Source organism: Balaenoptera musculus, chromosome 7 (genome assembly GCF_009873245.2).
Source record: "Balaenoptera musculus isolate JJ_BM4_2016_0621 chromosome 7, mBalMus1.pri.v3, whole genome shotgun sequence".
Classification (NCBI taxonomy): domain Eukaryota; kingdom Metazoa; phylum Chordata; class Mammalia; order Artiodactyla; family Balaenopteridae; genus Balaenoptera; species Balaenoptera musculus.
In genome coordinates this window covers 47575128-47593680 of record NC_045791.1, presented here as the reverse complement: position 1 = coordinate 47593680, position 18553 = coordinate 47575128, and the positions used below count along the sequence as shown (strand labels likewise).

The following is an 18553-nucleotide window of genomic DNA, read 5'->3' as shown; positions in this document are numbered from 1 at the left end:
TCTGGATTCCATCTAGGTCACCACAGAGCATTGAGTAGAGTTCCCCATGCTACACAGCAGGCTCTCACTAGTTATCTATTCCATACATAGCAGTGTATACATGTCAATCTCTATCTCCCAATTCATCTCACGCCCCCTTCCCCCCCTTGGTGTCCATACGTTTGTTCTCTACATCTGTGTCTCTGTTTCTGCTTTGCAAGAAAGCAGGAATAGAGACAGGTTCATCTGCACCATTTTTCTAGATTTCACATATATGCGTTAATATATGATATTTGTTTTTCTCTTTCTGACTTACTTCACTCTGTATGAGAGACTCTAGGTTCATCCGTGTCTCTACAAATGACCCAATTTCGTTCCTTTTAATGGCTGAATAATATTCCACTGTGTATATGTACCACATCTTCTTTATCCATTCCTCTGTTGATGGACATTTAGGTTGCTTCCATATCCTGGCTTTTGTAAATAGTGCTGCAATGAACACTGGGGTGCATGAGTTTTTTTGAATTATGGTTTTCTCAGGGTATATGTCCAGTAGTGGGATTGCTGGGTCATATTGTAGTTCTATTTTTAGTTTTTTAAGGACCCTCCATACTGTTCTCCATAGTGGCTGTATCAATTTACATTCCCACCAACAGTGCAAGAGGGTTCCCTTTTCTCCACACCTTCTCCAGCATTTACCGTTTGTAGATTTTTTGATGATGGCCCTTCTGACTGGTGTAAGGTGATACCTCATTGTAGTTTTGATTTGCATTTCTCTAATAATTAGTGGTGTTGAGCATCTTTTCATGTGCCTCTTGGCCATCTATATGTCTTCCTTGGAGAAATGTCTATTTAGGTATTCTGTCCATTTTTTGACTGGGTTGTTTGTTTATTTGATATTGAGCTGCATGATCTGTTTGTATATTTTGGAGGTTAATCCCTTGTCAGTTGCTTTGTTTGCAAATATTTTCTCCCATTCTGAGGGTTGTCTTTTCGTCTTGTCTATGGTTTCCTTTGCTGTGCAAAAGCTTTTAAGTTTAATTAGGTCCCATTTGTTTATTTTTCTTTTTATTTTCATTACTCTGGGAGGTGGGTCAAAAAAGATCTTGCTGTGATTTATGTCAAACAGTGTTCTTCCTATGTTTTCCTCTAAGAGTTTTATACTGTCCGGTCTTAAATTTAGGTCTTTAATCCATTTTGAGTTTATTTTCGTGTATGGTGTTAGGGAGTGTTCTAATTTCATTCTTTTACATGTAGCTGTCCAGTTTTCCCAGCACCACTTATTGAAGAGACTGTCTTTTCTCCATTGTATATTCTTGCCTCCTTTGTCATAGATTAGGTGACCATAGGTGTGTGGGTTTATCTCTGGGCTTTTTATCCTGTTCCATTGATCTATATTTCTGTTTTTGTGCCAGTACCATACTCTCTTGACTACTGCAGCTTTGTAGTATAGTCTGAAGTCAGGGAGCCTGATTCCTTCAGCTCTATTTTTCTGTCTCAAGATTGCTTTGGCTATTCAGGGTCTTTTGTGTTTCCATACAAATTAAAACATTTTTCTTCTTCTAATTCTGTGAAAAATGCCATTGGTAATTTGATAGGGATTGCACTGAATCTGTAGATTACTTTGGGTAGTATAGTCATTTTCACAATATTGATTCTTCCAATCCAAGAACATGGTATATCTCTCCATCTGTTGTGTCATCTTTGATTTCTTTCATCAGTATCTTATAGTTTTCTCAGTACAGGTCTTTTGTCTCCTTAGGTAGGTTTATTCCTAGGTATTTTATTCTTTTTGTTGCAATGGTAAATGGGATTGTTTCCTTAATTTCTCTTTCTGATCTTTCGTTGTTAGTGTATAGGAATGCAAGAGATTTCTGTGCATTAATTTAGTATCCTGAAACTTTACCAAATCCATTGATTAACTCTAGTAGTTTTCTGGTGGCATCTTTAGGATTTTCTATGTATAGTATCATGTCATCTGCAAACAGTGACAGTTTTACTTCTTTTCCAATTTGGATCCCTTTTATTTCTTTTTCTTCTCTGACTGCCATGGCTAGGACTTCCAAAACTATGTTGAATAATAGTGGCGAGAGTGGACATCCTTGTCTTGTTCCTGATCTTAGAGGAAATGTTTTCAGTTTTTCACCATTGAGAATGATGTTTGCTGTGGGTTTGTCTTATATGGTCTTTATTATGTTGAGGTAGGTTCCCTCTATGCCCACTTTCTGGAGAGTTTTTATCATAAATGGGTGTTGAATTTTGTCAAAAGCTTTTTCTGCATCTATTGAGATGATCATATGGTTTTTAAAAGATATGTTCTCTCAGTGTTTTTGACACTTTCTTGATTTTGCCAGCAGCTATGAGGTACACTATGGGGGGAAAATCACATGTGGCCCCAACCAACTAACTCACCAAGAAGCACTCTTTACTCCCTAAGCTCACTCCTAATGTAATGAAATATTTTGTGGTAGCCAAAAGTATCAGTTGTAATCTTCAGATTGTGTGAATCTGACTTGAAAGGAGTTTAGGTAAGTAGAAAAAAAATACCTTGTAATTTTTCACTTCACAACTCAGTAAGTGGAAAATTAGGAGACAGAAGAGGGGATTTTCCTACAATCCCTCATCTGCTCTGCATTCTTTTAGGAATAATTTTAGGTAAAATTATAAATTAGAAGAGCTTTGGCTCTAGTTCTCTTTTTGTTGCTCTTTTGCTTGATTTCATGGGTGCTCTTCTTTAATTCAGATACGTTGAACACTACTGGGGCCCCACAAACCTTCTATTAGAAACCAAGTCACTCACTACGCTGGCTGTGATTGACAGCTTTATGGCGTTAAAGCCCTGATATTAACCATCCCCAAAGAAAGAATGTGAAGAGTGGGTCTAAATGGAAAGGAATGTGTTCCTAACATATTACAGCACTTTTGAACAGCCTCCCAAACTCATACCACATAAATAACAACATTCATAAGGATAATCTACCATAATCCTACTATATACTTCTTTTTCCACCTCTAATACATTACCAAATCATTCTTTAAGCCTAACTCAAAATTTGGGTCTCCTAATAAACCTTTTATAATTAACCTCAGAGCATTTCCCATCCCTGTGAAGGCTATTATTTCTAGCACTCCATAATCCTTCCACATATATAATTTTCTCTGCATGGGTTGTAGACAGGGGAAGGAGGTGAATGGATAGCAAACATGTCCTGATGCTGGCTTCACAATTATATGAAATGGTGTAATCTGTGTAAATGTCAATTTGTTTAGTTCTTGGTTCATACTGTCTTTCTGCTGCTATTGGCCCTAAATAACAAAGGTACCTAACTTTGTGAATTTCAGAGTGCAATTAAAGGAAAGAACTGTTTGTGTGTTAGTAAATATTCGCTAACACTGATGACAATAAGAGCTATGTTAATAAGATAACACACTTCAATTTCCAAGAGGGGAAAAAAGACACTCTTAGTTTTTCAAGCATCTGCTTAAAGATAGCATAGCAAATGACCTGTCACCACTGTGTTGAAAACTCACAGATGGAACATTTTTGTTGGTATATCATATGTGACTATGATCTGTGTACAAAGATCATTGAGCACCGCACGCTTTGAACTGTGTTTTTCTGTTGCTGTGGAACATTTTCATTCATTTGTCCTCTAGCCCATTTCTGTAGAATTGGAGAACAGACAGTGTAGCTATCTGATCAGAATTGGGGGTAGCCTGTGTCAGTGCCTCCACTGAGAAGGAAGCTGATGCAGTTGTCAGTCTGGAATTGTGCCTGATATTCACACTCAAATTCTAACTGAGCTAACTGACCACAAATCAGACAAAAGCTTACAGCACAAAAAGACCTGAAATGGTTGAGAAACATAAGAGAAAAGCCGGATTATTTTTTTTTAATATTTAAATATCTATAAATTATCACCCATATTATTTTTTCATTTTAGTGTAATGAGTGGCTTTCCCCTCTATTTCTTACAGTTTTAAGAATTTGTAAAAAATAAAATAAAAAATAAAAAATAAAAAAATAAAAAAAATAAAAAGAATTTGTAATGAGTCAATATTTATGAAAATTAACAAAATACCATTTTCTCAGTTAAGAAATACTAACATTTTATACTCAGGGCATTCAAAAGGATAAAGGAAAAGTGCAAAAAAATTTTTAAATGCACAAAAACTGCTGGGTTTAACAATAATCATAGAGCTAACCAAGTAGTTAACAACTGGCTCTCCACAAAAATACATTTATTTATATAAAGAATGCATAGCCCATGATTTACAAATAATAAAATATAAATATTCTTTATTGTAATTCTATTTAATCAATTGATTCTCACAGAATCAATTATTAATTGACTTTTGCCTAATTTTTGTATCTATCACCAACTTCTGGTTGCAATTGATAGATGAGTGTAGTTAGATATGAATACTGATTGATATTTTCATTTAAGTAAATGGGTAAAAGGAAAATGAAATATCAAAAACATGTTGAAACTTCACTCATTCATCAATGACATGAATGACTTCTCTCCTAAGTAGAATAATAATTTTTGATGACTAGAAGAATATTTATTCAGCTTATTCACAATGTAAAAGGTACAGAAATGATATAATTTTAATTTGCATTTTTCACATTTTTTCCATCGCTTTTCCATTGCACAGTCTACAAAACAATAAATGGATAGCCCTGATGTGTGGTATTTGCCAATTTCTGTGGAGTAAATAACCCCACCATGGCTGGCAAGTAAATATAATTTTATTTCAATATATTTATGGGAATAACTCAAAGTACAAAATAAACATACAAGCAAAAGCAAAACAGCTCTTATGATAACCATCAAAACAGTGTAAAACAGTATTGTTAGAATTTCACTGTTTTGATGATTATGGTGACATTTTTAAGATTATTTAAAAATCAAAATGGAGTAACTATGATTCAGGCATCCAAAATGGAGCCGGTTTACCATTGTAGATGTGGTTTCAGACACATTCCTGCATCACTGAGAACTTGAATTTTCTCTAAACTGTATCAAACTGAAGGACACCACCAGCCATTTTCAAAACAATATCTGCTAGCAGCTGTTAGCTGCAACCTTGTAGTTTCAAAGTCCCACCTCCACCTTTGCAACTATGTAATCATTTCAGACCCCAAATCAATCCTTGCTTAACAAGCACCCTTAGTTCTTGCCAGCTCCAATCCTAATTATTGACAAACAACTTATGGAAACTTGTAGCCTCCCCCGTTTTGTAGTCCTAGCAAACACAATTCAAGTGCTTCTTAAATCTGTTGTCTCCCAGACTGCAGTCTTAACAAACCCCAAATAAATTCCTCTTTATTTCAATCAGGTCTCTGTTTCTGAAATTTTGGTTAACAGTTACAAGCAATATTTTCACCCATATGTCCTCAAAACTTTGGACAAATGAATGCAGGTTATATAGTACTCTGACATACACTCCTTTACACATGCATAGTTCTATTATTCAAGAATTCTAAGGTAATTGATTTTGCTACTCTATACAAAACACAATTTTGAAAATTGGAGAACTAAATGATTACCAAGAATAACCACAAAAATAATATTTAAAAAATCTTTGCATGTGGCAAATTTGTATTTAATATTTTGGCAAGCATCTTGTGGTTTTTTAAGTATTACGTAGACAGTATAAAGGTAGTCTTTATTAAAAGCAAGGGCATATACGATAAATTATAAATGTTTTTACTTTTTAGGCAATACTAATAAAAGCTGTACAATGAAGACTTTCTTGAATTAATGATTTTATTTTATACTTAGACAATTAAATCACACCCACATAGATTTTTGCAAGGGTTAAATTCAAGCCTAGATTAAGAAGCAAATCAGAGAAGGAAAAGATTTCATTGAGCAGGTCCTTTGAGGCTTCCGTAGAAAGGGAAAGGTGCATGGCTAAGAGTGCAGGCACTGGAAGGAAGCTGGCCAGGGTCTGAATGTGGTTCTGCCGCTTATTAAAAATAGGACCCTGAAAAAAGTCACTAACCTTCTCTGACCTCCAGTTCCTTCATGTGAAAAATTAGGATTAAAAGTAATAGGCATTAAAAGTATTAATGCATGTAAAGTATAGCAGTAAACATCATTTTTTTTAAATCTCACATTTCTTTTACCATTTGAAAGGAAACCCACCCTTCTTGCGAGGTTGCAATGGATTCTGCTTCTTAACTGGAAACTTTAAGAGATGCTAACTGCATGCTAAATGCATATTCTTACTTATTACTTGTTTGCTGTCTGTGCTGCGGGCCTGAGCCAAGCACACGCCTCCAGCCTATGATGCTTTTCCTGCTTACTACCCTTTTCCTTTCCTAATCCCATATTCTGAGTATATAAGTATACATTTGCAGTGCAATCGACTGCATTATCTTCTTTCTCCCTCCCTTCCTCTCCCCTCCTTCCTTCCCTCTCTGACTTTTAAGCCTCAAGTTACTATCCATTTCTTCTAGTAAATTGTCCTTGATAAATGTTATAGAAAAATTTCCAGAAATACCTGTGCCAACACTTATTTCTCTGTCCTGGTATTTACACAAAAGTCACACTCTCTTGATGTTCTGATGGTACCTAGAATTCGGGAGAATAAGTCCAAAAGACATCAAACACCTGCTGTGACTATTTCCCATAAATCCTATCTTAGAGTGCACTCATAAAAGCTCTCACGTTTCCATTAAGATGGTCTACAAGAGAGCTCTGCAAAGGGCTGATGCTAATGAGCTCATAGATATTTTTAAAGCCTGATGTGGTCAATCAAAGGGGAGGCAGCTGACAAGACACCCTCTTCTCTGCAGCTCTGAAGCACTTCCTGCGGGGAAGTGGGCCTGGCTGGGAGGTGCCACAATGCCCAGCCTTACACCCTCAGTCATAACAATATCAGCAACTCTTCTTCCCTGTTCCTTTTACTCTAAAAAGAAAATGCCATTCAGAAAAAGACTAAGTGCTTCAGCTTCAGAAAAACCTAAGAGGACAAAATTCTGACTATCTGCCCTGCAATTTAAACACAAAGGAAAGAGTTAGTCAGCCAATATAGCTTATTTACTTTGAACCCAACCCATGTAATATTTACTGAGTGTCTCTCATTTGAAATGGAATCTATGTGTTATTTTATTAATTAGCAGGAGATTATACTATATTTCCTAAACAGTTAGGAGATGTTTTCAGAAGTCTGAGAAGTGATGCTCGAATGAGAAAGTCTGTTAATGCTGTTTTCAACAATAATTATGGGAAACAATATGATATAATAATACAGAAGTACAGGTACCAGAGTCACACTGACATAAAGACTAAAAGCTGGCCTCACTACATATTAGCTTTGTGATTCTGGGCAGCTACTTAAAATCAGCATCAGATGCTTCATAGGTTATGCTAATTAAGATAACATACATAAAATGTAAGTGCAGTCCCTCGCACTGAATGTTTAATGAAAGTTCAATAAATGGCAGTTAGTACTGCTATGACTATTATTCTGAACCCTTATGACTTTTTAGGACTAATGCCAGCAAGAGTGGAGAGTATACTTTGGAAATTCTTACTTCCATAGCTGTTGTGTTGAATCTCATGATATCCTCTGAATAATGTTCCAATGCCTAGGCCAGGAGTAGCAAACAGGTAGTTAGTAAACTGAATACAGCCTCAAGAAGAATTTCATTGGATTAGACAGGCTTATTGTTATTACTGTTACCATTAAGTCTAACTCCTTTTAGGGAGGTATACTCTAGATCCGCCATACCTTCATGTCATACACCTGGATGCTTTCTCACAGTTCTATGACTTGCCTGGTTCTGAAGATATTTGGATTTGCATCTCTAATCTAGATCTTTTCCAGACTTCTCTCCCAGCCTACCAAAACCACAGCTATCATATGTCTCCTTTCCTCTGGAGAGCTATTCTCTGCATAGGTAGTTTTCCAAAATAATTGTTAATAAAATTTGTGTTGTCCCTCATTGGAACCATTATCATCATCACAGCTAACACTTCTTGGGCACTTACTAAATATCAAGTACAATGTAAAGCATTTTGCCTATATCGCCCATTTAAGCCACCATTAAACTTATAATGTAGGTACTATTTTTTATTGGTATTTATAGATGAGGAAACTAAACATCAGAGATATTACATTACTTGCCCCCGAGCAGACAATCTTTGATGAGAATATAAGCAATTTGCGTATAGACATTACATTTTTAGCTACTAGATAGACTAGATAGGCCACCTATATGTGGATTTTAATAGACATTCCAAAGGAATCATCCCAAAGCGATAACATTAATGGTGGGAATTCCAATCATGTGGTAGAAGATATTTTAGGACAGAAAAGCCTCTTAAAATATACTGCTTAAATGCCCGTACATTCTGTTGACAAGTAGGGTTGACCCTACCAATATTAAAACACAATTAGCACATAAATGAGACAAATGTAGATATTTAGTTTTATAAATAACGTTCCATGGCTTCAAATGACTATGCATTTTAAACATATTCCAGATAAAACATTCCTTCCAATGCATCATTCTTTTGCATCTTTCTTTAGAAATTTTTAGTTAGAATATTCCTTTGTGGTAATGAGATGTTCTGGAGTGTTCACTTATACATTTCAGATAAAGACAGCTTTGAAGATAATTTTTAAAATCGTAAGTACATGAATATTCTATTTATTCTCCAACATTTCACTGTCAACAGAACAACATACACAACTCCTTATTCCAACCGTCATCACTTAATTTTACTCAGTCCTTATGAAACTGTCTTTTTTACAGTTCTAATGTACTATTCTTTGAGTGCATTATCTGTTTAATCAAGACAGCCCAAAATGTCATCAATTAAAATAACTCACATGATTGTCTTCTTTTTGGAGGGTGGAATCTACAAACTAAAAGCACCAGATGGGATATTCGATTGGACTTGAATATATGGGTACACTAATAGTACACAAGCATAAACACTGAAAACACAAAGATGTCCTCAAATACAATACTATAAATAACTCAAGCGAAAAAGACTATCAGAGGCATATTATATTTGGAGGGAAGAAGGATTACCTGAATCTTATGCAATTTAAAATACCTTAAAATCAATCTATTTTCACATTTTGCAAATGAAAAAACATGATATAATCACGGTCAGAGCTACTTGTAACAACTAAAACTAGACTGAGGATCTTCTGGCTCCTCGGTTGTGGCTTTTTCAGTTACAACAAATTGAAGGAATTTGCAGTAGAGTCTCATTCTCACAAATTCACCTGATGCGCTAGGGAAAGCAAAGCCATAGCAAACCTAAATATTTTTCTTTTTACAATAGCTCCCAAACACAAGCAGCTACTTCACTGATAATCAAATAAAGAAACAATGTTCTATATTAACACCACAGAAGAGACAAAAATGTTATGTGGGATTTACTGTATATACAGTATAACAGTGTATAGTGTATTTTATAAGTACAAGAAGCAAATTTCAATGGTGATTTTTCTAGATGTCACTGTGCAGCCTGGAGCCTGACACCTGGGGAAGAGATGGCTCCCTACATTTTAGGACATAGGCAATGAAGGTACGTGAAAGGATTTCAGGAAAAAATTTGACAACGTCACTTGGCTATCATTGTGGACAAGAGGAAGGCTCTGAATGTATATATTAAATTTAGTTCTACTTAACGACCAAATTTGGCCTGGAAGTTTCTAATGTGCTGCAGGGCTCTTTTGCCTTTCCCTATTAGGAATACAGTGGTAAACAAAACAGATACACAAAGTAAACAAATACACTATAAAATAATTGCAAATTGTGGTATGTGCTATGAAAGAAAAAAAAGAGTGCTGAGAAAGAATATAATGGGGATGGGGATAGTGGGGTGATCCGTAGACTTTTATCCCAAGTGAAAGATATGTAAAACTTGCTAAAAATTATAAAATGTTTGAAACTTCCAGACGTAACATGTACTTACTACCCACATTTAATGGATGTTAATATTTTGCGTACTTATTTTAGATTGCTCCTTTTAAAATCTAAGTGAAAGTGAGAAAGTACAGCTAAAGCAGCCACCACCCCTTCTTATATCCTTTCTCTCTAGAGGAACCAATCCTCACGTTGTTGTGTATCAGCCCTTCCTATGTATATTTTTACTTCCATAAAATAGAGTGTTGTCTGTGTGTTTTAATTATGTAAGTACTGTCTTATTTGCAACTTGTGTATTTCACTCAACAGTATATATATATATATATATATATATACACACACATATATACACACACACACGTATGTTGTATACATATATATAAACCTGACTCTTCCGTTCAATCTGTTATCCAATATTTATTAAGTGCCTACTAGATACTAGGCATACAAAGACTGAGTTCCTGCCTTTGATGAGCTTACACTCATTCTTTTAAAACTCATTTTGACGGCCCTGCTTAAAGATAGAATGTAAGGACATGCAGATGAGGACAAACAGGAAGGTAGCATTCACAGTGAAGGCAAGGTGATCTGTTGAATATGAGGTAGGAGGTGGAGGCACTTGATGAGTCTGATGACTCAGACTCCGCTCTTTGAGATAGAAGAGAAAATGACCGTGGGAACCTTAGGAGGGTGTTTTGTGTCAGTAACAGGCAGCTGAGTTTGAAAACATACAGTTTCGTCATTTTCTCCAAAACTTCCTTAAAGTGTTTGGATGTTTCGAATAAAAAGGAAATATGGAGTGAAGGATATGGGAGGAAAATGGTTAAGAGTCCAAGTCTCCAAAAAAAATAAAAAAATAAAAAGCTGAAATAATGGAGCGAATGTGAAGGGTAGAGTGGAAAGATATGTAAAGACAAGACGTGGGTGCTATGTTGGGGGAAAACAAGATGCGGTAAAAAAAAGTGGGTAGGGGGAGAAAGGAAGTGGAAGGAAAACAGGTTATGGTCTGAGTTTGGAACACTGAAGTTTGGTATTTCGGTGATAGAGCTGTACTAGTTTATAGAACTATCCTGGGTGAAGCTGTGGACGTAAGCAGCTATATGGAGTGGAGGTAAAGGACGTGAATGGAATGGAAGACTCCAGAATAGAGGTGGTCAAGGAAACATGAGGCTAATGGTTCAATGAGCCATCACATGGCTACTGACATCATGGTTTGGTGGGCAATACTGGGATGGAAAGAAGTTAGAAAACCATTGCCAAAGGTTTTGAATGTTGGTGAAATACCGGGAGATTCAAGCAAAGAGGATGAGTACCATGAGAGACATGGTAAAGTGTTCATGGAGAAAGAAATATTTGATATGAGCCTTGTAGCAGGTACAGAACTTTATAGTTAGAGATTGAGAGGCAGAGTAGAAGACATTTCAACCTGAAGGATGGTCTAAGTAAGGTCAGAGGAGGCAGCAATTGTTGACTATTTCTGATTTATCGTACTGGATCTCTCAGATCTCTCAGATGAAATGATCTGAAAACAATTCCACTGTATCAGTCAACGGCTTTTATAGTACATTCAAGTGAGTATTTTCCAAATGGACCACTAACTCGTATCTATTTCCTCCACTCGTAATTGTCCCAACTACTTAAACTCTCACATTTCCACTAAACTAAACTTAATACTTAATGACTCAACTGGTCCATGTCTGGTGTTCAGATAGGGACATGACCTAGTATAATAGATGTGCAACTGGTTCCAGGTCTGATCTCACAAGGCCAGGCTATTTGGTTCTTTTCCAACATAAGGAGCTGCAGAGAGTCAGTGTCTGGAGATGTCTTAAATTAATAGCTTATCAGAGGTGCCTTGACCTACGCTGCTTATCTTTTCCCACTTGGTGTCTGCTCTAACTTAAGACGTTATTTTGATCCTTGTTCTTAGAACCATATTATTACAGGGTAGTAAGGAGCTTTTGAGGGTCATGTGGTCCTAAGTCCTGCTCAAAGACTTCTCTAAAATTTCTATGTTCAGTTTCTGCCTTAACACTCCTCCATTGTGTGAAAAATCATTGACCTAGGGATAGATTGCTATGTTTGTCTTTGCTATAGTAAGTTCTCAAATTAATATCACAATGCTGAGTAGACATGACCTGTCACTGTATCTCTGAGTTGTATTTATTACTTGCAGTCTATCATTTTGACATGTCTGAAAGCACCTACCACAGAGACTGTAACATAAGATACACTGTATTTGTCAAAACTGAATCTAGATTTTCAATGCATTTTAACTGCTTGGTAAAGAGAATAGATATGTTTTGGTCATACTTCCACTACAAAATTTCATGTCAAGATCTGATTTCTTTTGAATTTTTTATCTCTAATCCCACTATGAAATGTGCACTCATTGCAAGGGAAATGACATTGGAGGAAGACTGTGACTTGGGTGCACATGGCAGCGTATTTATGTCCTGTGTATTCAGAGAGAAAAGAGAGGGAAGTAAGAAAGAAAGGAAGGAAGGAGGGAGGAAAACAGATTAAAATCTCAGCCATTGGATAAATTAATAATATATCTCTGAATGTTAATTTCTACTTTTATAAAGTGGGTACAATAATGGCTCCTAATCACACAACAATTTTAGGATATCAAATGAACCCAAGAATGTGAAAGTGTAAATTAGAAACTCTTATCCCTATATAAGACATCCACTACCTGTTTTCATGTGCAATTTAGAATACCTATCATTTTGCCTTTTGATATTTCCACTCCTAAATACTATATATTTATCTGTAGAAACACTCTGTTTCAGGAAAAATGTGTTCCTTTCATGATACAGCTTCTCATTACTCGTGTGAAGTGCCAGGAACCTTGAGAGGGTAGAAAAAAAAAATCATTCCAGCTTCTTTGTAGCTCTCCTTTTGACAGCACTCAAGTACAGGCTGATTGGCTATAGAGCCACAGGGATTTGATGAAGCAAAGCTTTCCACAGCAATACAGAATCCAGCTACTTCTATCTCAAGGGAAGTATAAGATATGACCTTGGTTCATTGCTGGTAAGTATGCTAGTTGCCTAGCAAAACTCAAAAGTCCAAGGTAAAAGCCATAATGCCTTTACTGATTTATATTTTGAAGCTTTTAATATCATAATGTGATGTGCTGCAAGTTGAATAGCTTATAGAAAGCTTAGAATAGATGGAATTTTCTACTACCATAGCTGCTGACTTGTACCACACAGTTTTATCAATTCCTATATTTGCAATGATAACAAAATGTTATGTTATGCAATATGTTAATGCTTATAAAGCACTGAGTGCATCTGACATTTTAAACTTGAAAGATGAGCTCATGATGAGTGAGATTTAAATAACTGTATCTTAAAAGATCTCAGTGTGAAGCTAAATTTGGTTTCCTAATACTACACAAATTTGACAGTCATCAAAAATCCATTTTTACTCTAAGGTAACTACTTTTATTCTTGAAAGTAGAAAAATATATTAAAGAAATAAGATTCATCAATAACAATATTTCTAAAAATGTATGTTCATAGATTCATATGCAGATAAGATCACTGTACTTTAGCTGAAAAAAAAATAAAACATTTTATAAAAATTTGTGCATCAATTTGGGGCTAGCAAATAATCTGAAATACATTTCTAGAAACAAGAAATCTTTTAAACTATTTCTTTTACATTGGTTAACACATTCAGATCTTTTATACAGCAAATATTTGAGGGAGAATTTTTGTTTTTTGATTTTTTGGGGTTTTTTTCTCTCACTTTTCTTTTTCTCCTTCTCCATAATGTGAATATGGTGAACTAAACAGACTATTAAATCAAAAAGGCACTTTTTATTAAATCAATCATTTAATTATCTTTAAAAATCATGAAAAATCTCCTCCAGATTTCAGTTAATATAAAGTTAAATCAGTAATTTCGTAAACTAACCATTGCCAACTACCACTGATAATAAATGATGAGTTGAAAATTTCAGTAAATTCTTGGGCATCACAAAATATGTCTATTTTCTTCAACAGGAAAAATAACATCTGTTGGACATAACTCATAAAAACCCTTTACTAGTTAGCTGAAGTGTTGCATGATTTAGCTGATCATGCCATTTGCTTACATAAACACAATCAGAACTACAGTTATCATTTTAGTTTAAATTTAAAATTTCTTTGTTGTGGGATGTATAAATATTAACTGAAATAAAAATTAATAAATACGAAAATTAATCTATCATTCTAATACGTCAACAAATCAAATCATTTTCAGTTTTTAAAGCACCTTACCATTCTTTGCCATTATGATACAGAGACTTTCCCTGACAGTGTAGGTAAAATTTTGTGTTCTGCTTTTCTTAACATTATCTCCTGTCTTCATACTTATCATGTAAATTAATTAATTGTATAAGCTACCATAACTTAATGCATCAATTTCCCACTCTTAGACATGTTACCTTCCTCTTCCCTGCCCCAGTTCCCAGTTTTTGTTATTTCCCTCAACAACCAACATTTTCAGTTATGCATTTTCCCCCATGTTTTTGACGTTTCCCCCTTCAGATAAATTCTCTGAAGTACAGACTTATAGATATGAATATCATTATGGCTCTTATATTTCCAAAGTGCTAAACAGACACTTTTATAAATTTCATTGCCATCAACAGCAATATGGATGTATGCAAAATTTGTACTGCGACCTTCACCAGCACTTAGTATTAGTATTTTCTGTTGGAGGGAGGAACACTAATTTCAAGGAGATGAAATTTCCATGATTTCATACTAATGAAATCTCATTAGTATTATTTTAATCTGTGTTGTTATTACTACTGGTGTTAAATGCTTCAAAATATTTGCTAATCATATTTCATATCATGTAGATTATGTTTGCGGGTGTGTATCTTAATTTATATAAAAATTTATGTGTTTTTTTATTCACTATTCAGACAATAATGCTTTACCATATTAACAGCAAACATTTTTTTTCCAATATAGATTATTTTACTTTTACTTTGGGTTTTTTTGGGGATCAGGTATGTTTAATATTTTTATATAAATATGTTAAGTATTTTGCAATGTAACTTTTTTATGTTACTTCAACGCTCAGATAACAATCCTACCAAATATGAAACTTCCCCCGTGATTTGATTTTTAAAAATATTCGTCTACTTAATCTATCTGAAATGTATTTTGGCAATGTTGTGAGATGTATATCTAAATTTTTCTTTTTCAAACTCTAATACCAAAACCATTTATTAAATACTCCTCTTTCCCATTGTTTTATAATGCCCTATTCATATACATATATGCGTGTGTATATATATATATATATATATATAATTCTTATCTATACTATGTTGAGATTTTTCTCTATTTTCCGAGATCTAACATGGTACTGAAAATGTTAAACTATGTAATTTTCTGCTATTATTTGATATCTGGAGTGGCTTTTCAACATTTATGGCTTCTTTTAAAAAAATCCCTTTATTCTCATTAGCTTATTTTTCCAAATGGATTTTTATTATTCCATCACCTTCTAAGAAAATCCAATTGAGGGTTTTATTGAGATTATCCTTTTATATTCATAAATTAATGTGGAAAGCTTTAACAGATTTACCTTTATATCCAGAAACATAACCTGTCTCTTCATTAATTCCAGTGTTTTTTCTAACTCACAATAAATCACATTTTAAAGATATGTCCAATATTACATAACTAAAGGGCAGAATGAGATAATGGAAAATGTGAAGACTATGGGGTGGAACACATAAATATATGGACATATATATATGTGTGTGTGTGTATATGTATGTCTAGGCTTTAATCCTGTGTGATCTTGGGCAAGATGTTTAGCCTCTTTGATCCTCAGTCATTTCCTCTGTAAATTGAAGGTAATGGTACTTCCAGGATTGCTATAAAGAGTAGGAATAATGTATATAAAACTACTGAATCACAGCATGTACCCAGTAAATGTTAGCTATGAGAATAATTTTTAATATAACATGTGCTTAGTACTTGACATTTTATAAAGTTCCTTCATATGTATTATCTCGCTTGCTCTTTGATCTTCACAGAAGATCAATATTAATCTTAATATTTCTTTCAATATTAAGAAATTAATATTTGGCCTTAATATTAAGGGCAAATAGGTAAACATATACCTACTTTTGAATCAAACCCAAGCTCATTTCACATCATAATGATATATGTAAATGTATTTGAAGATCACCTACATCACACAATAACCTTGTCCCTGAATATTTGATGATTTTTTCTGTTATAATAAGTGTAGTTGCCCTTTCATTACATTTTCTATTAATTTTGCTTGCTTAAAGGAATGCTGTCGATTTTGTATGTTTGTTTCTTGTTCAATAGTTTTACTGAGTTCCTTATTACCTCTTAAAAATATGGTTAATTCTCTTGGTTTTCTGCGTTGTCACATTTCTAAAATAAATTTTATGTTATGCAATCACATATTAATAAAATCAGCTACTTAACTGAAAAATAAAAAAACTAAGACTAGTTACCTACTATGATATCATGATATATTAAAATCTTCCTGTTGTAAATATAAATTCAAGATTATTTAGCTATTAATAGTCAGTCTCCTTTAGCTTGTAGATTGTATTTCCTTACAAAATCTTCCTGTCGGTCCTTCAAACCTCACCTTGTCTGACAGGAAGGAGTGATGTTACAGTGTGGCAGAAAAAGGAAAAAGAGAAAGCATACACCTTTTTTTTCTTTGTGGGCTTTAAATATTATTCTTAAGGATAAGAGAATAACGGGATGAGTGGAAAAGAGGTATAAACTGCGCTCGCACATTTGGGAGAGTTTTGCTGCTTTTTCATTTCTTAACGCATGGTTGGCTATGCTCTTTCCCTCTGAACCTAGACCTTCCACTGCCAAATACATCCTCCCCACTTTTTTTTCCTCCTAGAATATCATTTCAGCTATGGGAGGATACATTTTTTTGGGCCTGGACTTGTCTTTCCCCATCTACTGTTGGAGTAGGGTGCTTCCTTTGAAAAGTAATAATAATAAAATGGCATTTTTTTCCATTGAATCAGTTGGTTAACACTATCAAATAACCCACTCCCAAAAGCATTCTAAATAAAGGAACCCACTGATGCCTCAGAAATATTTCATTTTTACTTAATCATGTTTTGTTTTTAGCTCAATTGTAAAAACAAAAACAAACTAGTAATAAAAGTTAAAAAATGACCAAGATGATACAGTTATTTTCACTGTAGAAGCAGACAGTCAGTTTCAGGTATAGTTTCCATACTCACGGGGAAAATGATTGGAAGTGGATGGATTGACGCTGTCCCCACTGTCAGCACTGTCACTGCTGGAAACTTCATCATCTGATTCCCGCACAGAGGAGCAGGGGGAGGAGCCGTCAACTTCTTCAAACTTCCTCTTTAAAATTCCACTCATCGCTGCAGCGCTGTCACATGGACCTGTAGCAGGAACGGGAGCAACAGAGCATTGAAATATCTGACCGCTGGATGTGCAGCCAAGGTCCCCGGAGTCATTTTTATGTGGCTTTTTATACATGAGCTGAGCTTTCCCTTGAAAGGTTCACTAAGCAGTTTTTTAAAAACATTTTCAAATTAACAAACATTAAATTAAATATGAGCATTTGACCATTTGCTTACCAACATGTGTCAACTTTTTTAGACATAGTTCATTTTAATGCAATACCTTTATTCCTTTTTGTTGGCAGATTGAGAAAATCCACCTAAGTCCATAAAATTCTGTATCGAACATAAATGTCAATGTTCCCCAAAGTCCTAAATGATTGCTGGAAGGAACACATGTAAGTACGCAAAGACTTCACACTCAAGTTTTAAAATGTCAGAAACCTAATTAGCTGAGCACTGTATGAAATCAGGTCTAAATTTTAGGTAGTTTCCATTGAAATATTACAATAGGGTGAAGTATGTCCCTATGACGCCTGGTTGCTGAAGCTGTTGCCACTGTTTCGGAAACCTCCTAAGGCTCATTAGTCAGGACATAGCACTAGTTGGGTGGGAAGAGTGAGGTGTGGGGAGTGGGTACGGTTTCTCCTAAATCCTTTCTCTAGGATGAATGGGTTTTCCCCTCTCCTTGAGCTGCCCTTTCTCCACCTTCCCCATTTACCTTGACATATACATAGTCAGCTGAAGGGCATAAACTTTCCTTGCAGTGTAAGAATATTTTCAGGAATAACATATATAAATTAGCTTAGATATATGTGATGGTCTTACATTGTTAAATTAATTTAACTTAGCTGAAAGTATTGCTAAATTGATTCCATGCATTCTATCTTCCATCTCATTATGTCAGCTGATTTTAACTCTCTTTTGAGTTCTTAGTTATATTATCTAGGCAACTGCCCTCAGAAATCTCTGTAATAACCCCTTCTCTATGCAGATCACAGAGCAGGCAGCCTGACCAGATCCCCTTAGCTGGGCCAGATTTCCAAATTTTAATCCAGTAGTTTTCAAAGTCGGCTACTAGGATTAGCAGCATAAGCATCACCTGGGAGGGAAATGCAAATTCTCAAGCCTCATTCCAGATCTCCTGAAGCAGAAACTCCCAGAGGGTAGGGCCTAGGACTCTGCTTTATGAAGCCCTCCAGGTAATTCTGATACATCCTCAAATTGGAGGGCCAGTTGTCTAATTTCTAGTCTGTTCTCCAGTAGCT

At 34.9% G+C, this 18553-nt stretch overlaps 1 protein-coding gene across 1 annotated transcript in view; it reads right to left on the bottom strand.

Moving 5' to 3' along the window:
* CSRNP3 (cysteine and serine rich nuclear protein 3) overlaps positions 1–17331 on the bottom strand; it is a 71705-nt gene extending 54374 nt beyond the window's left edge. The window contains exon 1 of the mRNA XM_036858831.1: positions 17154–17331. Within this exon, the coding sequence (XP_036714726.1) occupies positions 17154–17301 (148 nt within the window). The 5' untranslated portion in view covers positions 17302–17331. The remainder of the gene's footprint in view (positions 1–17153) is intronic.
* Positions 17332–18553: the final 1222 nt, after the last annotated feature.